The sequence below is a fragment of the Vicia villosa genome, linkage group LG1 (genome assembly GCF_029867415.1).
Source record: "Vicia villosa cultivar HV-30 ecotype Madison, WI linkage group LG1, Vvil1.0, whole genome shotgun sequence".
Classification (NCBI taxonomy): Eukaryota; Viridiplantae; Streptophyta; class Magnoliopsida; order Fabales; family Fabaceae; genus Vicia; species Vicia villosa.
Genome location: NC_081180.1, coordinates 150,808,593 through 150,834,629, shown reverse-complemented (window position 1 = coordinate 150,834,629; position 26,037 = coordinate 150,808,593). Strand labels below are relative to the sequence as shown.

Genomic DNA, 26,037 nt, shown 5'->3' with positions numbered 1-26,037 from the left:
ATAACAACTAAAATAAATGATTTTCAACAATAAAAATAAATAAGTAAAAAATATAACAAAATGACAAATATTTTTTAAATAAATTTTTTAAATTTGAACCGTTTTCTTTAATTTAAAGACTAACCAGTATTTTTATTATTCTTATGTACTTCATTAAATATGTGAAATGAAAAATTCAATGTTCATGAGTTGTAAAATTCAACCCTATAGTATATAGGATTTAATGGAAATACACTGACAATGTAAAACAGTTTTTCACTGTCAATCATAACCCTTAAATATTTATTGAATTTTGACTTTTATTTTAATTATTTATAAAATAATATATGTGAATGGTTGTAATGCATTGACTATATAAAAAATGTTACACTAACACTAATAGTGCATATTCATTCAATTCAACCCTATAGTATATAGTAGGGCTGGACAAGCGGAAGCCACCCGCAACAACCCCACCGAACCCGACGGCGATTTGTTCCACGGATCGGTTATCTTCGGACTACGGGTAGCAGCAAGAAGGTGAAATGGACAACGATGGGTGGATTCGTTCGGTTTCGGTGATGGATTTGTCACCCGTCGGACTCCGGACCCGACCGATGGTATGTTATCTTATTTTATTATTTTTAGTTATAGTATGATACCTGATGGATTATGGGCTTAATGAAAATCACTTTGGCCCAAATTGAGTGTTTATGCTTCGTTTGGATTAGGGTTATCTCATATTTGCTTTCTTCGCTGTCCGCCTCCCCCCTCTAGGGGTTTCACTCTCAGCTCTTCATCTCTCACCATTGTCATCTCTCACCATCATCATCTCTCACCATCGTCATCTCTCACCATCGTCATCTCTCAGTTAGTGCTCTCATCTTTATCTCTTTCAATGCTTTGGTTTATTTATGGTTTCTGTATCTTTCTGTGTTAATTTCTGAAATGCTTATCTCTTGATTGCAGATTTTCATCATGTGGTTTCCGACTTAACTCAGGGAGTTATGATCAAGTGAGATAAATTTTGAAGTTTAAGAGGTTGTTTTACTTCTGTTTTAATTTTTATTAGTTCTCATTTTGCTAGTTCTAATGTAGTTAAGTTCTTCTGATGTTGGTAGTTATGCAAGGAGTTGAAGGTATGCAAGGAGTTCAAGGAGTTAGAAATTTGCAAAATAACGGTAAGTTTAGCAAAAGTTTATTTAAGATTTAGCTATAAAAAGTTTGCAAATTTCTGTTACAACAAGTTTGCTTCTGTATAACAAGTTTAACTTATGTATTTTGCAATTGATCATATCATCCATGACTGTGAGGAACTTGTGTCAAATATGGATGACTCTCGAGTTATGTAGATTTAATTCTAATGCCCATAGTTTAGTTAATCTGTCAAAAGATGCTAGTTGAAGAACTTGGTTGGGTCATGTCCCTACTCAGCCGAACAAAAACGTTGTTCCACTGTTTTCTCTTATCTAATGAATATGTTTGCTCTTATCTTATGAAGCCTTTGATAATTCAACTTTGACACCCATTTAAAACCCTTAAATGAATCAATGCTAAATAACACCAAAAAGATAGAAAATGCAAGTAGACTCAATTTTATTTTGTTGAAATGCCACATTTTCTCAGAACTCAATGTGGATTCATTGCCATATCTCTCGTTTCATTCTTTGACGAAGTCTTTTTTTTTGGAAAGATAATGTATAATGTGAATTTTCCTAATTTAGTCAATCATGGAATCCAATTCATTTAATCTTTTATTAGCTAACTAGTTTAACACATGTATTTCTGAACTTTGATTTACAAATAACTTATGTATTTTGTTTCAGTTATGGAACAAGATCCTCCAACAACAACACCAGCAGCAGCAACAACACCCATTGAGGTCTGCACAAATCCGCCTCCTATTGGTCGGAAGCGAAGAAGAGCTAATGCGAATGCTATTAGAAAGAGGTCAGAGGTATGGGACCATTTTAATCTTATTCCCGATAGTGATCCCGCTACTGCGGCATGTAAATACTGCCATCAAAAATATATGTGTGACTCTAAGAAACACGGAACGTCAAATTTAAAGAGTCACATGAAAACATGTTCTAAGTATCCGTTGAACCTTTCAACGGACCCTACCCAAACCATATTGACATATTCAACAATTCCGGGAGTTGGGTTAGTTCCAACATCTTCTAGGTTTGATCCTGTAGGTTGTAGAAAAGGGTTGGCTTACTTTATCATCTTAGATGAGAAGCCCTTTAGAACAGTTGAAGGAGAGGGATTCAAGTACTTTTGTTACCAAATGAAACCCCAATTTACAATACCATCTAGAAGAACCATAGCTAGGGACTGTTTTCAAATATATCTTGATGAGAAAGTGAGGTTGAAAGCATTATTTAAGTCTGATTGTAATAGAGTGGCAATTACAACAGATTGTTAGACTTCCGTTCAAAATCTAAACTACCTGACCCTCACTGCTCATTTTATAGATAAGGATTAGCAATACCAAAAAAGGATAATAAGCTTTGCGAGTATCCCAAATCACCGAGGTAAAACAGTTGGTAAGAAGGTTGAGGATGTGCTGAAGGAGTGGGGGCTGAAAAACGTTTCAACTATCACGATAGATAACGCGGCATCAAATGATGTTGCTGTTAAGTATTTAGAGCAGAAGATAAGAAACATGAATGGACTTTTTTTGGATGGATTTGGATTTCACATGAGGTGTTATGCACATATACTGAATTTGGTCGTGAGAGATGGATTAAAAGTAGCCAGCACCTCAATTACAAGTGTTAGAAATGCGATTAGGTACGTAAGATCTTCACCCCATAGAGCGTTAAAGTTCAATGAATGTGTGGGTTATGCCAATATTACATGCAAGAAGTCGGTATGTCTTGATGTTTCAACTCGTTGGAACTCGACGTATTTGATGTTAGATGCAGCTGAGAAGTATGAATCAGCTTTTGATAAGCTAGAAGATGAGGTTGAGGATTATAGGGATTTCTTTGAAGGTGATTCCCCCCCTAGTAGTGAAGATTGGGAGAATGTTAGGGTATTTATTAAGTTTTTGAAGAATTATTATGAAGCGACAACTGTTTTTTCTGTTTCAACAAAAGCAAGTTTGCATACAGCTTTCCCTTTCCTGGCTGGAATTTATGTTGAGCTTAAGTCATTAAACTTGGACCTAAATGAACTGTTTGCTAGTGTGGCTAAGGAAATGTTGGATAAATTTAAGAAATATTGGATTGATATCACTAAGATGAACCAACTCCTCTATTTGGGTGTTATTTTTGATCCCCGATATAAGTTACGATTTGTGGACGGGTGCTTTACTGATATGTATGGACCACTTTCAGAAACTAAGAAATCTTTGTTAGAAGAGATCAATAACAATCTCTCCAAAATCTTCATGGTTTACAAAGAAGCCTATGACAATGTTGAAGGACGTATCCCAGCAATGGCAGCCACTGTTTCTAATGGTGAAGCTGCTGCCAGCGTCGAAGTACCGGCACATGTAGCTAGACAGAATGCTTTTCAGCAACATTTGAAGTCTATGGATTCGGTTGAAGAAGTAACTGAGCTGCAGAGCTATTTAAAAGAAAAATGCATAAGGTTTAATGAAAAGGATAAAGATAAGTTTGACATTCTAAGTTGGTGGAAACATAATGTTAGAGAATACCCAATTCTGTCCCAAATTGTTAGAGATATAATGGCTACACCAGTTTCAACTCTGGCTTCTGAGAGTGCTTTTAGCACTGGTGGGAGGGTTTTAGAGGTATATAGAAGCTCTCTCAAACCTGAAATGGCCGAGGCTCTTATTTGTGCACAAAACTGGTTGAGGCCTTCATTAGATCAGTTCAAAGACTTGGAATTTACTGAAGATTATGAGATTTCTGAAGATGCTTTAAAAGGTATATTGTTTCTATCTATCTTAAGTGTTAATTTTAATTTTGTTTTGTAATATTTTGCTAATTTCTTCTTTATAGGATTTGCTGAACTTTCACTCGGAAGTGGAGCATCGTCTTCATCTCAAACTCAGTCACAACCTTCTGGCTGTGCCTAAACACTTTTTGAGGTTGAATTTACTGCTTCAATACTGGTTGACATCTATATGTGAAAAGACTATATATCATGACACTATTTGATTCTGCTTCTGCTTTAAATATTGAGACATATATGATTCTGCTTCTGCTTTAAATATTGGTGCTTTAATGTATGACCCTTGAAAGTAACATGAATTGAGACATATATGATTCTGCTTCTGCTTCAAATATTGGTGCTTTAATGTATGTGATTCTGCTTATTGAATTGAGACTTATTGAATTTATTTGATTCTGCTTCAAATATTGGTGCTTTAATGTATGTGTTATTTCTAATGTTTTGTATGATATTTGCAGCTACTTTTTTTGGAGTCATGGATGACTCGTTTTTTTGAAGCCGACATTAACACAATCAACACTTTTTGAAAGAATATCAAAAATAGTCCTGCACAACCAACACCTTTTGAAAGAATATCAAAAGAATCCCTGCACAACCATCACTATGGCTAATGTTGCTGTTGTTTGTGATGCTGCTGTTGTAGTTTAAATAACAGACACTATGGTATTGATACCTCATTCCCTTGACATGTATAATGCATGATTTATCACACTGAATGTTCTTTGAATTATTTTCAGGCAATATCTCATCCGATGCGAGACTCATCAAAAATTGAAGCTCTTGTGAAAGAGAGTAAAGACCTGATACCAAAACTAGAAGAAATCACAGAGAGTTCCAAAGGTGGGCCCTTGTCTTTTTTACTACTGATATATTTGAAGTTCCCTGTATTTAAATTTGATTTGCTGAATGAAATATTCATATGATGCTTTTAGTCATAACCTCATTAACACTTTTCAGTTTATAAACATGCTTCCTTGAACATTGTATGTTTTCCATATTGATCGTTAATCTTAAAATGCCCAGCTTGGTTCGGCTCTCAATTTTGAAACATAGATTACTCCATAATTTTAGCTTATCCATATTAAAAATGTTAGTTTGGTTCGATATAATTGTAGACCATAACCACAGCCAGGCTCAATGAGTTAAAACCTATTGGTTGATTTCTTCTTAACAAATAGTAGGTTGCTTGAGGGGAGGATCTTCATTTTTGGTATTTTCATGCTTATGTTGAAATACTTACAAAAGTATGAAATTGCTAAGTTAATATGTTGAATGCTAGTTTTAGTAAGAATGTGTACCTTTGTTATTTTTCATTACGTGTGAAAAGAGAAGGTGAAGAGAGTTAAAATAAATTGTATTTCTCACTTCTGTTACAAGTTCATAGGCTCTCTACTGCATTTAACTACAGTATTAACTATTAACTATGAAAATAAAAACTGTGCTTAATCTATTGACTAACCAATCTGATTGCATTAGTTAACCAAACTGTGCTTACTCTGTATTGCAGCAGACAGCCAAGGCTATCTCTCTTAGATATCTGCTTGAAAAAGAAAGTTGTATTGGCTGCAAAAGAAGCTAGATTGCTATGCATAAAAGAAGCTCATCCGCCTACAGCCGAAGTGAGTTTCTGACTGAATATAGACTTACTTAATGATGTAAAGCTCTTCTGATTGTACGTTGCTTTCACTGTTTCCTTTGAAAGATACTTCCTCTTCCTATCTTAAGAGACCAAGATGAAGTTACAAGAAGAAATTGACGAGTTCTCAGACTCTTACTACTTGGATCTCAATCTTGAAGACATCAAACAGGTATATTACATTAACTATGTACATATTTGTGATCTTGTGGATCCTTGCCAGCTTAATTCCCAATAGGAGATGTTTCTAGATAGGTATCATGTGCATTAAAAACAGGAAAGTTGCATTATTATTATTAAGCACTTTTTTTAGTAGGAGTTTTGATACTAAACATTGCATTATTATTATTAAGCACTTTTTTTAGTAAGAGTTTTGATACTAAACAATGGCTTGGGTTAGCATGATGTTGTGCTGATCAATTTGGTTAATCCCTCCACCAGTACATGTTAGTGAGTTAGTCACTATCTTAGTGGACCTTTTAGTACTGCAAATATATATTTAATACAGTGATCTTCTAATAAGATTAAAGTGGTGTTATTTTTTATATGGATTAGTGCAGTTTATTCCCTTTGAACTAAAATTAATTTAAATTTGTTTTGGTTAAGATTTATTCAATGTTTAGAAGAAGGAGCTTGTCTTAAAGGGAAAGAGGAAGGAATTTGATGCTGGACCAGGAAGTTGTGATGATGGACATGAATTGGAAGTTATGTTGATTGTGTTATTATGTAGCTTGTGAAGCTTATTTGTTAAATTGTAATGAACTTGATGTTAGATAATTTTTGTTGCTTGAACTTGATGCAGCAGAATTTGGTTCAGTTTTAAATTATGTGAAATCAAAGACTATGGTGAATTTGAATTTAATCAGAATGTCAAGTCTGAATTCAAATGTTTATGGCAATTTTTTTAAGTAAATTATTGTAAAGATAAGGCCCACATTCATCTTAAAATTTAACAATAGATATGTGAAACAAATAAGGCCCAATTTAACAATTATAGATAGATTTTTAATCTGAATAAAAAAAATTAGAAAAAAAACTATTGGATTTTGTTATTTGGCCTAGATTTTGAATTGGGCCAACAACAGTTGATATCCGAATTTACCCGGCCCAGTTACCCGATCCGGATGAAACCGAACCCGAACATAACCGGTACAAATGTAGGATTGATATGGGCCAAACTTTGTCACCCGAGGGTTGGGCCGGATTGGTGTTTTGGGCCCGAATCCGACCCTACCTGACCGCTTGTCCACCCCTAGTATATAGATTCACGAAAAGTATAATAATAGAGTTTAGTTTCTAGAATGAAAGGTAGAAAGTCTTTTGTTGTTTAAAGTTATGTCACACTAATTACCTATCTCTAGTAACAAACACTAGCATAAGTGTGCACGTGGGCTTTGTGGTATCCTTACTCTTCTTTCTTGGGGTCATGTATATAACAAAGTCTCTTCTTTGTTTTTGTTTTAAAACGTGAAGAATCTTTAAATAAATTTATCTGTCCGGGGAGTCTTTTGAAGTTATGATTGATCATCTCATTATCAAAGCCAACCATAAGAGAATATGGGATGGTCACGAATAGTTGTAAAAGTAGTGTGTATTTTTCATCATTAAGACGTTTTGTGATTTTTCATGAATTCTTAGGATTATTTCTAAGACCTTCGAGTGTATCATATCTTAAAGTTGTTCACCCTTTTTATCTGATCCATTACATTGCAATTTTTTAAGAAAATTTCTTTATCAACCCCCATGTCTTCTTGGTCACCTCTGGTGAAAAACCCAAACTACCCCTAACTTCGGAAATGCATTTCCGAAATGCAAGAAAAATGTGTTTTCGGAGATGCATCTCCGAAAGCGCTTTTTTTTTAAAAAAATTGTCTTATTTCGGAAGTTCATTTCCGAAAACAGCATTTCGGAAATGAACTTCCGAAATAATGCGCGTTTTGCAGATTAAGCAAAACAGCCCCCCTCCCCCTAATCATTTACCCTAATCATCATCAAACACATCCAAACTCAAACTCTCTGCAAAAAATCTGCAAAAGCAAGTGTGAAGTAGCCAAACTCTTCTTCCAAACTCAACCAAACTCATCATCAAACACTAATTGGTAAGTTTATCATTGTTTTTTCAAGTTTTAGATCTATTTGAATAAACTCTAATAGGGTGTTTAGAAACTGAAAAAATCACATTAAGATAGGTTAGTACTGATATTAGGATGTTTAGTAGGCATAAAAGTAGTTTTGGTTTAGGTTTTTTGGGTCTGCCATTGGAGGCTGTATTGAAGGTCTGCGCAGGGGTGTTTCGGAAGTTCATTTCCGAAAACACCTCCATCCCAGTTTTCGGAAATGAACTTCCGAACTGTACCAGAAGTTCATTTTTTTTTGTTTTTTCATTTGCCTCGCATATTAATTGATTTCGATTGTTTACAGGAACATGTCAGGCAACCAACCAGCACGCATCAGACAGAGGAGAGAGTCCCAGACTGCGTCGGCTAGACGCGAGCGGGCGGCTGCGCAGCTGGCGTCGACCCAGGGACGGGGGCAGGTCCGGGGACGCCGTGTGCGAGTTCCCGTGGACGTGGGAGAGGGTACATCTGGTTCAGGATCTAGGAGTCGGCTGGCTCGGGCATCTTCTTCCCGCCAGCGAGAGGAGGAGGAGGAGGAGGAGGAGGAGGAGGTGGCGGCAGTGACTTACCACGAGCCGGAGGGGGTACCGGATGTTGATCCTCCAGCCGGGGAGGAGGATGAGCAGGAGGACAGCTATCCGGGAGGGCCCTTTGACACCTCTGTGCTGATTCACTACCACGATCACGTCGCTTGACGGATCTGGGAGGGAGAGGTATTTTTTTTAATTTAACCGTTTAATTGTCACCATTTTTTATAGTTTAACCGTTTATTTGTCGCTTATTTAATATATGTCGCTTATTTAATATATGTCGTTTATTTGTTTTTTTTTCAACAGGAGCAAGAGCCGTTGAAAATGGTGAACCGCGCTCGGAAGATATTTAGTCTGTTTAAACCAACAGCTGAGTGGTTTAACGACCATGTGCGAGGTTCAGGGCTTTGCGGGCTCTGCATGACGGGTTACACCACCATCAGCACCGGCATGCAGGGGGCATTTGTGGAGCGCTGGCACAAGGAGACGTCCTCTTTCCACCTGCCGGTTGGGGAGATGACGATCACCTTGCACGACGTGCAGTGTCTTCTCCACCTGCCTATTAGGGGGCCACTGTTGCACCACTCCCGGATCCAGAGGGTCGAGGCTATTGAGTGGATGACGCTCTATTTGGGCATGGAGCACGAGGTTGCTCACTTTGAGTGCGTCACGACATATGGGCCTCATGTCCGGTTCACCACACTGAGCACTTATTTTGAGCACCACCTGGACGCGGCTGCCGAGGCTGAGGGTGAGGGTGACGAGCTATTCACAGAGTATCACCGCGGCTGCGCTCTGCGGTGCTGGTACATGCATGTGGTAGGCGCTGCATGCTTTGTGGATAAGAGTGCCAGGTACGTCGACGTGACCTACCTCCTCTACTTCATGGACCTGGATACCGTTCACCAGTGGAACTGGGGGACAACTACTCTGGCATATCTCTACCAGAAGCTGAATGAGGCCTCCAACTGGAGGACGAGGCAGTTGGTCGGATCCTGCACACTGCTTACGGTACGTTTTATTTTAACACATTATCGTATTTATTTATTTATTTATGTTTCGTATTTATTTTTAATACATTATCGTGTTTCTGTTTCAGAGCTGGATCATCTCCTACTTCTCCCGCATCCACGACTTTCACATCGATCCTGCGTACGTGGACGCCATGCCCAGGGTCGCCAGATACGCTCTCCAGAGGGGGAACGATGCGGTGGGACCATACCGTCTGTACCTGGACCGCACGATGCACGACGACGTCACCTGGAGGCCATTCACCGACTACGCTCAGATTGTCCCCTTTGACGGCATTGCTCTATATTCAGGCTGGCTGGCATGCGGGACTACCATCATGGTCTGCTATCTCCCTGAGCGGTGCATGCGTCAGTTCGGATTTGTGCAGCGGATACCCAGGTCACCCTTTGAGGCTGCTCCCGACACAGTGACCCGAGTGCAGCTCACTGCCATATGGGAGGACTGGCAGCATCATGTGGTACCGCAGGAGTACCGTCTCACTCGGGTCACACAGGACTGGCACAGTGAGGAGGGATACGTCACATGGTTCTATCGGGTGTCACATCCTCTGCTGAGTCCTGACGTTCCCGGCGCTCCTAGGCCAGCACATGAGGAGATCCTAGAGAACCAGTAGGCCGAGGATGACCACGCCATTGATCTTCTGCCGATCTGCCAGCGGATAGAGATGCTTGGGCGGGACGCGTTGGATCGAGGTGTCGTTCAGCAGGGCGGTCCAGATGCAGTCGCCGTGATGGAGATGATCGTCACTGATGCAGGCTGTGCGGCGGGGTACAGGCGGCAAAGGAGGGCCCAGGGTGAGAGGGTTAGGCACACCCAGTAGTGGTCGGGTTTATTTATTTTTTGTTTTCGGATTGTATCTTTAGCATACTATTTTTATTTGTTTCGGTTTGTATATATTATTTTCATCGGATTAGTATTTTTTTTTGTTTATTTATCATATTAGTATTTTCAGCTTATTTATTGCTTATTTTATTTGACGTTTACGTTTAATTCAAAATGCGAGACTGTTTTAGATAAAACATAAAAAAAAAACACAGTTTCTGCATAATTCGGAAATGAACTTCCGAATTCACCCCCCATGAGGTGTTTTCGGAAGTTCATCTCCGAAGACACCCCCCATGAAGTGTTTTCGGAGATGCACTTCCGAATTATGGAAATTTTTTTAAAAAAAAAAGCGCTTCGGAAGTTCATTTCCGAAGCAGGGGTATTTTGGGATTTTCGCTGGGGGTGACCCCCATAGGGAGGTGGCTAAAGAAATTTTCTTTTTTAAAGTTTCTTAAGTCATCCGACTATTTTTAAAAAAGGTGTTTGAGGCAAAGCCAATTCCCATTTTTGGATTCTTTGTGGGATCTATTAAGCCACGTCAGTTTGAAGCAACTCAATTAATTTTTCACTCCAATGGTGCATCTCTGAAAAACTCATATTGGGTCCCACAACTTTACTTTATAAATGAATATTTTATTCATATTAAATTTTATATTATTTAAAATAATAATTTTAATTATTTAAATTAAAATTGATATAAAATAAATAAAATTCAAATTTAACTTATAATTTAAAATGATGATTAAAATTAATCTCAAATACATGACATATAATTAAAAACAATAAAAATAAATAACATCACATAATTAATCAAACTTAAATTTCATCATCTTCATGTCCAAAACGTTCTCAAACATACTCGACTAGATCTCCTTGAAGTTGACGATGAACTTGTTTTTCACGAATACTTGCTCTTCTTTTTAGTCTTGTTGCAAGATTCAAATGAGGACCGCTAAATATTTCAGTTGTTGAATTGTTGAGTTGTTGTTATCCACATTATCATAAGAGTAATCAAAATTACCTCCATATGTATGACGTTTATCTTCCACAATCATGTTGTGCAATATGATGCAGGCATATATGGTATACTTGAGGGTCTCCATGTGCCAGGCACGCGCTGGGCCACGTATAATTGCAAATCGAGATTGAAGCACTCCAAATGCCCGCTCCACATATTTTCTAGCTGATTCTTGATGTTGAGCAAATAATTTTTTCTTTTCTCCCTGTGGCATTGAAATGGTCTTGACAAATGTAGCCCACTCAAGATATATACCATCTGCTAAATAATACCCCATATTATATGATGTCCCATTGATTGTATATTGCACATTGGGAGCATGTCCTTCCAAAATATCGTTAAACAAGTTGGATTGGTTTAACACATTAATGTCATTGTTTGAACCTGCAATACCAAAAAAAGCATGCCAGATACATAAGTCTTGTGATGCCACTGCTTCAAGCATGATTGTGGGCTTACCATGATCACCTCGACAATACTGTCCTTTCCATGCAACAGGACAATTTTTCCATTCCCAATGCATACAATCAATGAAACCCAACATACCTGGAAAGCCACGTGACTCTCCCATTTGTAAAAGATGTTCAACATCAGTGTTGTTAGGCTTTCTCAAATACTCAGCCCCAAATACATCATTCACGCCCTGAACGAATCTTTGTAAGCACTCAATTGAAGTGCTTTCACCGATTCAAACATATTCGTCTACAGAGTCAGCAGGAGACCCATACGCCAACATACGAATAGCAGATGTACATTTCTGCAATGGTGAAAGACCCATTTACCAGTTGCATCAACCCTCATTTGGAAATATTCATCATGATTTCCAAGGGCATCTACAATTCGAAGAAATACATGCCTATGCATTATGAACCTTCTTCGGAATTGAACATCTGTGTATACTGGATTTTCCGAGAAGTAGTCGTTGAATAATCGATTGTGCCCTTCTTCACGACCTCGATCTACCGTTGTCCTTTTCTTTGGCCGAGAGGAACTTCCAGATTGACGTTCATTCTGAAGTTGTTGTTCTTCATCACTATCGTCCATAATTTCTTCTTCAATCAACTCCCAAAATTCTTGATCGTAATTATCTGAATTGTCTGAATCCATTTTAGTGAGTAAAGAATGAGAGAAAATTGAGAGAAGAATAAGATGAGAATGAGAAAAAAATGACATAAGTGGTAGTATATATAATGGTTTGAATAACGGCTAGTTTGAATAACGATTATATTTATTAAAACTTAAAGTGGCACTAATGACCATTTTACATAGATGTTGATAAATTAAAGTGGTACTAATGACCATTTTACATAGATGTTGATAAATTAAAGTGGTACTAATGACCATTTTACATAGGTGTTGATAAATTAAAGTGGTACTAATGACCATTTTGCATAAGTGATACTAACTACATTCCATATATTTTTTCATCTTATTACAATATTTTTCATGAATATCTCGTTGACTATCGCTCATAGTAGAAGTGTCTTTCATCATGATTTGAATTACCTTGACTTCTATCTCGTCCTCCTTACATTGCGCTAGTCTTCCCATTGCCGTTGTTCTTTTATTCCTTTCATCTTGCTTAGTAGTTGAAATTTTACTTGCCTTACCCTTCCTTTTTGCTACTTTTTGTCCCATTGGACGCTCCATTGGTGATGAAGAGTTAAACTCATAACTTAAAGGTGTGTCTGGGTTCTCCGATGATGCCCCACTAGCAGAAGTCTTTGTTATTTTTGAAGAACTTCCAATCGATTCTCCCATCCATTTTTAGGTTCATTTTTTAACAGTCGCCATGCGTACTCAAGATTGAATGTTGTACCTTGATCCTGAGAAAAAAAAGCATGTGCAACGGCCATGATATCGTTCTCTGATGTCCCATTTTTCTTTCCATTAATAGCTTGCTTGTAATAACCAACAAATTTTTGAACCAAGCCATTTATTCGATGCCATCGACATTTTAATTGTCCCCCTGACTTTTCTCGCGATTGTCCACGATACTGGTTATAATTGGCAGCGACTCTTACCCAAAAACTCTTAGCCTTTTGGTCAACTCCCACAATTGGATCTTTGAAACATTGAGCCATGATTGGATAAGAAGTATATCCTCATCCCTTGTAAATTGCTCTCGAGATTTTTTTTAACGACAACACTTTTTTCTGTTTCACCACCAACTTGAGTAGAAAACGGTGGAAATTGACAACCGGACATCGGTTCATGACGAAAAAATTCCATACTATTAGAATTCATTTGAGGGTTAGGAAACATATTTGGATTGTTTGGTGATGGAAAAAAATGGCGGGGTTTGTTGACACCGATGAAATTTGAGAATTTTGAGAATTAGGATTTTGAGAATTTTGAGAATTAGGATTTTGATAATTTTGCATGAAATTGAACATAGCTTGTTGATAATGAAAATGATTAGGATTCATTAGACCTAAACAATTTTAAGTTGAAGTAAAAAGATGAAAATTTGGATGAAATTTTGAGAGAGAAACTTAAAATTTAAAAGAAAATGAAAGGGAATGAAAATTGGTGTTGATAATTTTTTTCCTAAAACACTATATTTATAATTGAAAAATTAAGTTGAAAAAAAAAAAAGAAAAAAGAACTAGCTGTTCAACGGCTAGTTTGAATTTTATAATATAAAAAAAAATAAGAACGTTGCATCTCGTTTAATCGATGACCAGCTGAAGCTCTATGTAAATGAAAAAGTATCTTGTCAGCTGAAAAACCAAGTGAAAAACTTGTGAAAAACGGACCGTTGAAACTGGTCTTAGGCACTCGCAAAGTTAGGGCGTGACGATTATTTCTAAGACCTTCGAGTATATCATATCTCAAATTTGTCAACCTTTTTATCCGATCCAGTACATTACAATTTTTTTAAGCTTATTAAGTCATCCGACTATTTTTAAAAAATGTGTTTGAGGCAAAGCCAATCCCCATTGATCCAAAAGTTTTTTACTTTTGATGATCTTATTTTCTTTTTGTTTTAGTAAAATATCATTTGGGTATTTGTTCAAATTAGGACTAATATCAATAAAAATTTAATAGGCTTTGAAAACAAACTCATACAGCATCACTAGAGAAATGAATTGGCTGACCCATAATCTGCCCCACCAAGCAATCCAAAATAAAAATAAAGTTTGGAGAATTTATCCCAGCACCCTTTTCTAAAACTTGGCATCCTCCAATTTTTTATACTGACAAAAATATCCTTCTCATTTTTGACTAATAATGTGATGAAAAATTTTCTCTCTTTCGCAAAAAATTAGTAGGCCAATAAACAATTCAATATGTAGTTTTATTGAATATTTAGAATAATCCAATAAAACCAAGTTAACTTTTAGATCTTTAAAAAACCTTATAGGCCAATAAAAAATAAGTTAATACTATTGAAAATTTTAATATATCTGATATGTTTAGTAGTTTTCTTGATATAAAATTATAATTTGTGTTTCAAAATCTATGATTTTATTATGCGGGATATTTGAACTATCCGCTATAAAAAATGATTTTATACCAATTTTTTCAAATATTCGATATAAAATCGTATATTTTTAAAAACAAATTATGATGTTATATAATTTTTAAAAAAATATATAAAATATATGCTTTTATTTCAAATTTTTTAAAAATTTGATAAAAAATGATTTTATATCAATTTTCTCAAATATCCGATATAAAATCGTTGATTTTTAAAAACAAATTATGATGCTACATAATTTATAAAAAAAAAACATGTATAAAATATATGCTTTTATTCCAAAATTTTTTAAAATTTGTTAAATATTCATGAATTTTCTCAAAATCTAATACATTACACATAAATCCGACAAAATTAAAATAAAAACCAAAAATTAAGAACTTCGTAAAATTCAAAAAACAACAAAGGTGTTTTTTTTTTTTAAAAATTCAAACACTTTTATTAAAAAATATTTTAATAAAATTGTACGCAGTAGAGAGGTGCTAGGTCAAATTAATTGGGTGACATGATAGATTCTCCAAAGCTTGAAATGACAAATTACCAAACACCAGAGTAAAAAAAGCCCAACAAGGGCCAATTCCAAAATTAGTAAATTTCTTTCATTCAAACAGATATAAAATTTAATTATTATATTTATTATTTTATCTCATAACATTAATTTATATTAATATTTAACTTTCAATTATAAATTTATCTCATACCATAATTATAACATGTTTAGACAACTAACCACTGGTTATTTTAATCTTTAGTGTCTTTTTATTTGTAATAACAATAAAAATCTATACTATTTGTTTGAAAAGGATTACAAAATATATTATGAAAAATACTTTTGAAATTTCCATTATAATCACTAACTTGGTTATTCAACTAATGGAATATGCGCTGTAAAAAAAAAAAAAAAAACTAATGGAATATGCAAAACAAAAAAAATTGTGACAATATTAAATATTTACAAATAGTTATTATTGGATCTTCTCTTTACATATATTTATGTGCAAAAATATGCGTATATTAGTTTTCGATGAAATCAATTTTTGAACAAAGTTTCTGAGTATCGTAAATGAAGGAAAAAAGGCCAAAAAAATAAAGAAATGGCCCAAGCCCGTTAACTCATATATTGTCCTGCCACCTTCAATGATACATGGCATCCTAGAGAAATCATCTTGCCACCCCTCAAATTGTCCCTGGCATCCCTCAAAAGTATTGAAAAGATTAAAATATCCAACCAAAATCATTTATTAAATTTTTTGAAATTCACAGAGAATACCAGATTTTTCAAATTTTAGGACGATACGGAAATTTGAGTTGCGTACCGGAAATTCTGTGAAAACAAGTGAGTTATTAGTATTTTTTCAATATTTTCGGTACTTTCTACCGGAAATTATGAAATTTCAGGTATTTCTTACCGGAAAATTTGAAATTTACGGTATTTTGTACCGGAAATTTCAAAAATTCCAGTATATTGTCAAGTACCGGAAATTTTGAGATATTTGAAATTTCCGGTACTTTGTATATTTTTTAAAAATTACATTTTTCTTATATTTTTATTTTTTTCAGTGAGGACTAGAGGCAGGGATGGTACAATTGCGGCTCGGGCAACCGATAGGGCAGAGGCTCGTGCTAGGGCCGACAATGAGGCTGGTACGTCAGATACGTCCTCGATGATGTATTGAGGAGGACGTTGTTGTGAATGTTATCTCCATTGCTTCCTCAATCTTGGATGAATGCGAGGAAGAAAACATGCTTGAACCTTTGCTTTGCCTGATCCTTTGCTTGAATCCTTGCTTGGATTGACTGATTCTCTTGACAACCAAAATACACCATTGAATTAATAAAAATCTACCCTGCCCCTGGTTGAAATCAAGGTTTTTTTGAGAAGTAGAAACAGACTCCAACTCCTGGCTCGAGGGGGTGACGAGGGATTAACATCCTTATATCTCCACTGTTTAGGAATTGAAACAATGCATGTACATCATCAGTTCAGTCTTACCTTGAAAGCATATGTTTAGCGAGATTCAGTTATTTGTATTCTTCATTCTCCCTTAAGTTTGTTAATAACCCTAAATTTGAAATTGAAAATAGCATAGAAGTGCTCGAGTGGAACGTCGTAGTAGTGAGCGAATGAAGTGAATGAATTGATTCCAAAACCTGCATGGTCATCCCATTAGAATTGCTAATCCGAAGGTACAACTTTTATCCTGAGTAACACTTAGCGATTGTAAGGGTTGAAATTTTGACATGATAAAACCTATTGATCCTGGGGACAATCTCCTTTGTAATTCCGTTGACCTTGTTTTACTCCTTAGTTCATGGACTTGTAGGAGTAAAGGGTAACCTCGAATTTTTCTTGGGCACGTCAGACCTGTCGGGAATAAATTGTTAGCGGTGAGTTTTCGTCGTATCGGAACTTCATGAGTTTCCTTTGATTGAACCTCTTTTGCTTTTTCTAAGGATAGTATCACACCGTTTGCAACCTTCAGAGTTTGTAGATTGATAGAGAAAACCTATGACCCTTTTGCCTCTTGGTGTGGAGTTAACACATATCGCCTTTCCTCCATCGTAGTTATGCATCTTTGTTCAGGATATTGCCCCAGTTGGACAAACCTTTGCCCCCCAAGTTATCGTAGAGCGTCCTTGTAAGTTTTTCTATGTTCATAGATGAACCCCTTTATGACTAGATACCCCTTGAGTGTATCTATGAGGGAACTTCTTTGTTGAACTAATCCTTGCTCGACGATAACCTTTGTTGTATTTATAATCCTGACAAGGCATGGACATGCGGAAGGCATGGTGAAAGACATCCTCTTTTCCTTAGTAAGACTAAGATCATTCTCAATAATTTATCCTCTTTTCTCCATATTTTGTGATCCTCTTGATTTTTTAGCGAGTCTCGGGAAATCGGCTAGCGCGGTAAGTGTGGATGCGGGCGAAAATAGAAATGAAAATGTAAATGTATGAAAATGAAAATGCATGCGTATGCGAGAGACTCCTTGTATTATAACTCCTTGTATGCAATGCAGACGTGTGACGTATAATCTTAGGGATAGCCTTAGAGGTGACATTAGACCCTAGTGAAATCCTTGCAAGATAGATGTTATGACACGCCAATGGACATCCCTTAGATTAGGGAGTATGCAGAAGGTAGCGGTTGGTGACCGTTCATGACAGTCACCAAATCTCATGGCCATCGAGAGGCCGTTCGACGTGTACCAATGAAGTTGTCCCTCGTGGGAAGGTTCTCTGTGTGGAACGCAACCTATCTAAGGACGATATCGAATGAAGTGAAATCCCTACAGGCTAGGGATTGAAGATGCATAAATGGAAATCCAAACCCTACAAGTTAGAGGGTGCACGGGAACAGGCACGGGATGACCGTTCAAGACAGTCACTAGATCTCATGGCCATCGTGAAGCCAATCGACGTGCGTTAATGGGGACGTCCTTCAAGGGAAGGACGAAGTCATTTGTAAAATCATATGGACATAAAAGACAATCCCTACAGGCTAGGGAGTGCGTAGGAGCAAGCACGAGGGTGACCGTTCAAGACAGTCACTAGATCTCATGGCCATCGAGAGGCTAATTGACGTATGCTAACGAAGATGTCCTTCGTACGAAGGATGCGACTTTAGGAATAGAATCCCTATAGGCTAGGGAATGCGTAGATGCAGGCGCGGGGTGACTGTTCAAGACATTCACTTGGTCTCATGGCCATCGAGAGGCCAATTGATGTGCATAAATGGAGATGTCCTTCGTGGGAAGGACATGGTCTTGGAAATAGAGTCCCTGCAAGCCAGGGAACGCGTAGGAATACCTGCAAAATTAAAACGCATATATTCGTAGCATATGAATCGCAAGCATATAACAAGCACAAAAGCACAAAAGTCCTAAGTTCATAGGTTCGGCATGACGGCTTAGGGAGGCTACCCTTCCCATTGGTATGTTCTAGAAGGTCTCATGGGGTCGTTCGAAGCCTCCGAGACTTTTTGTCTCTTTGGATTTTAGAACAACTCATTTATCCATGAGGTTCGAGTTTTTGGGGTAGGTTCCTAGAGAGATCAGCCAAATACCAAGTCTTGCCCTCAACAAAGTCAAGCCTCGTATCGGACATTTCCGGATATTCAACCCACTCTGAGTGGAATTATCAATAAGACTCATAGGCGATTCAAGTCCCCCCTGGTCTTAAGGATAATTCCCACACTTAGGTTTTAACAATAATTTATATAACCCGATAAATACAGTAAAACAAACAAGCAATTAAATAAATATTTAAATTACTGTAAAAGAAAAAATTACGGTAATTTAAGACTGTAAATAAATAAATTAAATTAAATTTAAATATTAAAAAAACTAACCTCAAAATCCGGCTGTTTATAATAAAAAAATGCAGTAAAACAACAAATATTTAAATAAACAGATATTTATTTAGACTGATGTAAATAGATGGAATTATAAATAAATAAATAAATAAAATAAAACTTTAAATATTTATAAAAAATAAATAAACCCTAAAATGGTGAATTAGCCCAACCCTAAAAAAAAGTTTGCCAAAAAACCTAAATAGTTTATCAAAAACCTAAACCCTGCCAAAACCTATAGGAGCATAATAATTTACAATTTTGTTATCCCCAGCAGAGTCGCCAGCTGTAGCAACCTTCCCTAAAAATTAGACTTTTAGAGTCGCCACCTATTCTACCAGGGCGAATAGGAAACCCTACGCAGTTAATAAATCTGGGTAAGTTATTATAATCAGGTCAAGCTTATGGCTAAAATATTCAGGTTAATAGCTAAAGAAGTGAAAAGGGTGAACGGCAAGATTTGAACCTGATGAGAATTTTGGGGAAGGGGACTCGCCTTGTTGTCAAGTGCCTACATATCTAATCAGAGTCAACGTAGTTCGGGGCACGGGTTGTATGCCTTAGGATTGATTATGAAGTTGTTTTGAAGGCTTTTTGAGTGGCCTATCGTAGTTTTGAACTTTGTAATTTGAAGATGCAATGAGTGTTTTAATTATGGCGTACAACCCTGGTTTGATGTGTTTTCGTTAGGTGCGATGATCAATAGATTTGACCATTATAATTAACGAATTAGATAATGTATTGCCGGTTATTCTGACCGATAGGTGCGATGATTAATTAGATTAAAATTTATTTCTCGCCAATGCGACTAATAGGTATAGTCGGATCGAGGAGAAAATTAAATAATCAAAACAATTAAACAATTTATTAAAATTATGAAATTAATTAATTAATTTTATTTTTATTTTATACAGGGGGTGTATTTTACTTAAGGATGGTAATTTGGAAGGGGTGTGAATAGCGCAGGGTAGGCCCAATTTATTTTTATAATCCGTTAGATCCTATATGCATGGGCGTATGGTCTTAAGGTATGCCTGCAGAATCTTGATTGTTGGATCTAGATCTGATAGCTTCAGATCCAAACAAGAACAATCTAACGGTCTGGATGCTATGCTTAAAAGAAGGAACATGTTAACTTAATGGTGGACTACGATTTAAACAACCAATCACAAGGCCTATACGTGGCCACGTGTCGAACCCTTGTTGGACGAGAAGAGATAACCTCATCTCTTCACCTTTCTCAACCACCCCCAAATCCCTTCGGTTCTCTCTCTTTCTTTTTCAATATCCCATGCTATTCTCTCTCTTTCTCCCCATTTCCCACACAAATGTTCATAGAACAATCCAGAAAACAACCTCCGACCGCCCTCCCCCACCGCGAAACACCGACAATCCCAATTTTCCGATGAAGATTCCGATGAATCTTCATCGTCTCCGCCACATACTTTCACAAAATTACCCAGATTTCCCCACTTTCAACCTTAACACTTAAAAACCCCCAACCTCTATCAAATTTCAGAACAAACACATCAAGAAACACACATGCGAATATGCAATCGGGGCCCTAAGCTAAGCGTTATGAAATCTCACCTTTTGTCTTGTATTCAGGACTGTGTAAGCTCCTAATCCTTTCCATCTTCCTTTTGATTCACAGGTACGGCGCAAGGTGAACGACGGAGGAGGTTCTGGGTTCGTCGTCGACGATGCTCGAGCTTCAATCTACGTCTCCAAAAATTCTTCGTCCCCCTTCAATTAGGTTTTAGGGCTTCTTTTATAGACTTAGGTTAAATTAGTTTAGGTAGTTTTAGATTAGATTTAAGTTGATTGTTGGAGATTCGATTGTAATTGATTCAGATTTTTATTGAAATGAAATTTTTGATTTCGTTTAAGTTTAATTGTTGATTCTATTATGAGATTTGATTGCAATCTGTTTGAGATTTGATTATGTTTCCGATTCAAACTATGGGCCTGGGCATTTGAGATTAGGGTTTAGTTGATGAAGGAAGCGGTCGCCGCGTGGGGAAGATAGTGAACAGGAAACCCTAGTTTCCTTTGTTGACTTGGTCAACGCCAAAAACAAATAAAAAACGTATCTGTTTGTTTTTTCTTAATAATTAATGAATAAAAATATTTAACTAATAATAATCTTAATAAGTATATTTTAACCAAATCAATTAAACATTTTTATTTTTTTTATATCGATATTTTGCAATATATATTTTGCAACATAATTATATATGTAAAACAAAGCTCTCTCTCTCCCTGTTTTTTTCCAAAAATGGGCTTATGTTTTAATTGGGCTTACAAAACACCCTCCATTTTTTTTTTGAATATACCCCCCTTTCTTTATTTATAAGTTAATGAGCCTTAATAATAACAATCTAGATAATCATAAAACCAGTAAATAATGGTAGTGGAATATCCACAAAAAATGATAAAAGAGAAAACCTTAGAATGAGATACATGGGCCATCAGTTTGGGCCCAAATATCTGCTAATTGCACACCTAAATTTGGTCAAAGGTTTCATAAGAGGTTGGGTTTAACAATTGATATGTTAAACCCCATGACTCTTAATTTTAATACCTTTAAATAAATTAACAGGCGTGAATCGCATCGGGTAAATTTTGGGGTATGACAGCTGGTCGATGCGGGGAGTTACGAGGTTGCCGATAGGGCGTACATGCTACATCTAGTGGCATGTACTCTCTTTGTGGACAAATCTTCATATTATATAGATGTCCGCTATCTGACTCTCTTCAGCGACCTTGATACCCCGTGTTGGGCTTGGGGAGTGGCTGCTCTGATGATGCTATACACGACGCTTGATGTCGCTTCTCGTCCTGACACCAGACAGCTTGCTGGTTATCTGAGCTTGCTATAGGTATATATTCTTAACATGTTTTTTGTGTTTTATTATATTTATATGGCCTTGATTATTTGTATTTATGCAGTGTTGGATCTACGAGCACTTCCCTCGCATCTGTGAGCGGAGGACTTCCCGTTGTGCGGCTGATGACCCATTGTGCGATGAGGTGGAAGGCGAGACAGACCCTTCCAAGAGAGGCACCCTTGATGGAGTACAAGCGGAGGCTGGATGCTCGGACGCTGGATAATGTCATCTGGACACCATATACAGGTCACCGCGAGCATCGTCCTTTTGATCCATCCTCCTTATATTCAGGTTATGTCAGATGGGAGAGCCATGTGGCTAGACACTTGCCTGAGAGGTATCTACGCTAGTATGGTTATATACAGGGCATCCCACAGCCGGTCCCGGAGGCTCCAGCTGGTGGCATTGATCGCTGGTTTCAGTGTCACATCCTCAGCTCCCTCGTGAGATCATGGATACATCCGTTGTGGTTCAGCAGCCTGGGCAGTGTTCGGATGGATACCTGGAGTGGTTCCTTAGCCCTACATCTGCCGCTGCATCTGATGTTCCAGGGGCTTCAGGTGTCAGGGCTTCTTCACCACCGCCGCCACCACCACCTCCACCTCTCACTGGTGACCAGGACAGCCGCCTGCAGTACATCGCAGTTCACTTGGATAGCCTCATGGGTATGGTGAACCCTGATGGTAATGTTCACTGTATTTTAGCTAGGTTGACGGATGTTGCCCGTGGAGGACCTATGTAGATTTATTTTGTTATCATTGTATTATTTGTATATTTTGTACGAACATTTTATGTTTGAACATCTTTTTTATTGCATAATATTGTTGGCTAGTACATGTTTCGAGTAGATAAAGAAAATAACATTAATAACACACAAACATAGTTAAAAAATATCAGATGACAAACAAGAAGCATAAAATTGACAATCAGACCCTTCAAAAGTGTCGCCAAAATCTCAACCGTTTAAAAAACAAAAAATTTTAACATACCGGAAATTTGGTTTATTTGAAATTTCCGATATACTGGAATTTTGTAATTTCCTGTATACTTGAAACTTTAAAATTCCGGTGTACCAGAAATTTCAAATAAACTAAATTTCCGCTATGTTTTACCGGAAATTTAAAATTAACTGAATTCCCGGTATTTTTTACCGGAAATTTTTAAGTGTATGCCGAAAGTTTAAAACTAACTGAATTTGCGGTATTTTTTACCAGAAATTTTTAAGTGTATACCGGAAATTTTGTTCGGAGATTCTTTGATTTTCAATTTTTTTAACAGGGGTAAAATGGAAATTAAAAAAAAGGGATTGCAGGATCAATTTATGGGGTGGTAAGTTAATATCTCGGCATCCTATAGTGCTTTTACTATTTGTATATTAAAAAGTTATTTCACATTTTTATTAAAACATTTCAAATTGTTCTGAAAAGTGATTTATCATATTTTTTAAGCTAGCTATTGAATTTGTTCAGGTTGAATGTTTACAAGCAATTTATGTTTTATCCCGAAGTTCACAGTTGGTAATTCAGAAACTGCATCTGCCAACGCTTAATGTGGAATTCTCTTCAGGTCTGGTGGGAGCAATATCATGCATCTTCATTGTTGGGAGTTTAGAGCCCGCTGCAAAGGCCTAAGTTTTAGCAAACCATTTGAATTTAACAGCAAAATTTTGAGGGGTTCTGCTATTTATTTCTCAGCAGCAGGGGGTGTTATAGTTCAGAAGTGTACAAGTGTGCTAGTTACTTGTAGTGGAGTACATGTGTATAACGAGTTGCTTGGGATGTATAACCTCCTGGTGTATTTTGTTGGTTGAGTTGCTATACTGTTTCAGTAAACAAGATGTAATGCTTTTGGTTTTTGTAATACCCTACCAAAATGCCTCTAGAATCATATTAGTAAAATACTAAAATTTGGTACTGAGTACATATAAAAGACAGGAATAATGACATAAATTGTATACATTTCAAAATCATCTCGAAGATGGATACAATAAGTACACCTGCAAAATAAAACTACACAACGGAAGAAGAGATCAGGTACGGTCTTCACGTCATCAGACCGTGATGTTCTCGAACCAAGCACTAGCGAGACCTCAAACTTGCATAATACTTGAAAAATAATAAGATGAATGGGGTTAGATTACTAAATCTCTGTGAGTTCCCTTATCTTATGGGTGCACTCGGCTCTACGAGGTATTGTGCTAACATTGTTAATAAGAATCCAAATTCTTTCAAGTTCCGAAGCATCTCACTTCAACCTACAAGGAATTCTTATCTTAATCTACAAATTGCCAATTAGCATGGACTATATAGAATACTTGCATTGACATTGAATCGCATTGCACGATTCAACTCCTCAAACCATGGAATTCCAACTCTGAATTGCCTCACATGATTCAACTCATCAATAGCATGGAACTAAAAGAGAAACATGGATTCTTATCGAATTTCATCGTACAATTCAACTCATCAAAACCATGGAATCAAATCTAAATCACATCACATGATTCAAATCCTCAATAATATGGACCGTAGGGAAACATGGATTCTCATCGAACTGCATCGCACAATTCAACTCATCAAAACCATGGAATCAACTCTGAATCGCATCACACGATTCAAATCCTCAACAATGAGAACGATAAGGGGAAGGTATTGGTTCTCATCCCCGAGAGTTCATCCCCAGGGAATACTCTTGAAATATAGAGCACCAATCAATCCCGAGCGTCACACCCGAGAAGGACCTTCATATATGGCCTGGGAGCATCCTTGGACATCGCATCAAAAGGACAACTACATATAAGTAACAAGCATCACACCGGTTACTTCCCCCATGCCCATTATGCATTCTAAGGATTACCTCACCATTAATCCGTGTCCATGGCAGAACCTTGTTAGTTGACCTCCGTTAATCCTTCACAATATGCATTCTAAGGATTATCTCACCATTATGTTTATTGAGTAAACATCCTTTTAACACTTATGTCAATTGTAGAACCTTTCATTTCTTGGTCCATATGACACAATCTGTCATTGTATGTCTTAATTATCTTTAATTAATCATGTATTATACTTAGGTTAGTTTATATAAACCCAAGAGTCAATCATACATGTAGTATACTAATTGTTCACCAAGTTATACTTTTATTAAACAAGATACAAGATATACACTTGGATTTTAGTAATATTTAGGAGTATGCTAGAGTTATAGAAGCTTAATAACCTCATAGCCCTTTCCGTTAGATTTCCAATGCCTCCGACGATGCTAAATTCTAAGTTATGGAACTCCGGTTATGATCAAAATAGTAAAGTAATAATTTTCTGTCAGGTGCAATCGTTTTACACTATGGTGCAATCGATTTCTCACTGAACAAGAAGCAAAAAACACATATTTTGAGCAGTGCAATCGATTTACATTGTAGTGCAATTGATTGCTTACTGAACCAGAAACAAAAATTACCATTTTTCCTGCATTATATCAGTTCCAAAGGTGTTCTAGCTCATCTTTAGGTTCCCCAACAATCCAAACTCGAACCCCATCCTATTTCAACATTCCATAGCATACAATTGCATCAAAAGAACACATATTTGGCTGATAAAATTAAAATGCAAGGCATTGATCACAATCTAATCCCTTAATCATGCAAAGTTCCCAAATCCTACCCCAAGTTCCTAACTAATGGAACTCACCTCAACTTCATGGAGATTCTGACTTGATGACAAGGATATAGAGATGATTACAGCCTTATTCTTCGTTTTTGATCATGGTTCTCCATCCAAAGTTGATAAATTTCTCACACATGCAAGAGCTTGATGAAGATGATGAACTTTCCTTCTCTCCAAATTTCACGTGTTCCTCTCTTTACTCCTAAAAATATGTTTTTGGCAAGGAAATGAGAATGAAAAACTCCACCAAATAACCTTAAGTCCTTCTTCCTTTAAGGGGAAATTACCATAGTGCCCTCCAACTAAGCAATAATCTCTAGTTTGCCATCTAGTTTATTTCCAACCAAATCTTAGAATTCCCATTCACTTCTCTTTTCTTAATTGCCATTAGGTCCTAGTCTTTATTCTCATACTTAGAAAATTTGGGGTATTACATTCTCCCCCCTTAAATAAAATTCGCCCTCAAATTCCTTCCAATCATCAGGGTGCACTGCCTTCTTTTGACAAGAGGGTAAAGTGTTCCTTACGTTCCTTTCTTGGATAAACCCCGTGACTTCGTCTCATCGTTGTTCCATCACC

General features: G+C 36.8%; 2 protein-coding genes across 2 annotated transcripts; one reads left to right on the top strand and one right to left on the bottom strand.

The window, feature by feature from the left end:
• Positions 1–976: 976 nt before the first annotated feature.
• Positions 977–3,180, top strand: LOC131657387 (zinc finger BED domain-containing protein RICESLEEPER 2-like). Its single transcript, XM_058926803.1, has 5 exons — positions 977–1,020; positions 1,101–1,160; positions 1,806–2,349; positions 2,482–3,019; positions 3,172–3,180. The coding sequence occupies exons 2-5, from the start codon at positions 1,103–1,105 to the stop codon at positions 3,178–3,180; spliced, it is 1,149 nt and encodes a 382-aa protein (XP_058782786.1). The 5' UTR covers positions 977–1,020; positions 1,101–1,102.
• Positions 3,181–10,984: 7,804 nt separating this feature from the next.
• LOC131657378 (uncharacterized) lies at positions 10,985–12,171 on the bottom strand. Its single transcript, XM_058926793.1, has 3 exons — positions 11,818–12,171; positions 11,524–11,707; positions 10,985–11,448 (listed from the first exon to the last, which is right to left on the bottom strand). Exons 1-3 carry the CDS (start codon positions 12,169–12,171, stop codon positions 10,985–10,987), a joined length of 1,002 nt encoding a protein of 333 aa, XP_058782776.1.
• Between the last annotated feature and the right edge of the window lie 13,866 nt (positions 12,172–26,037).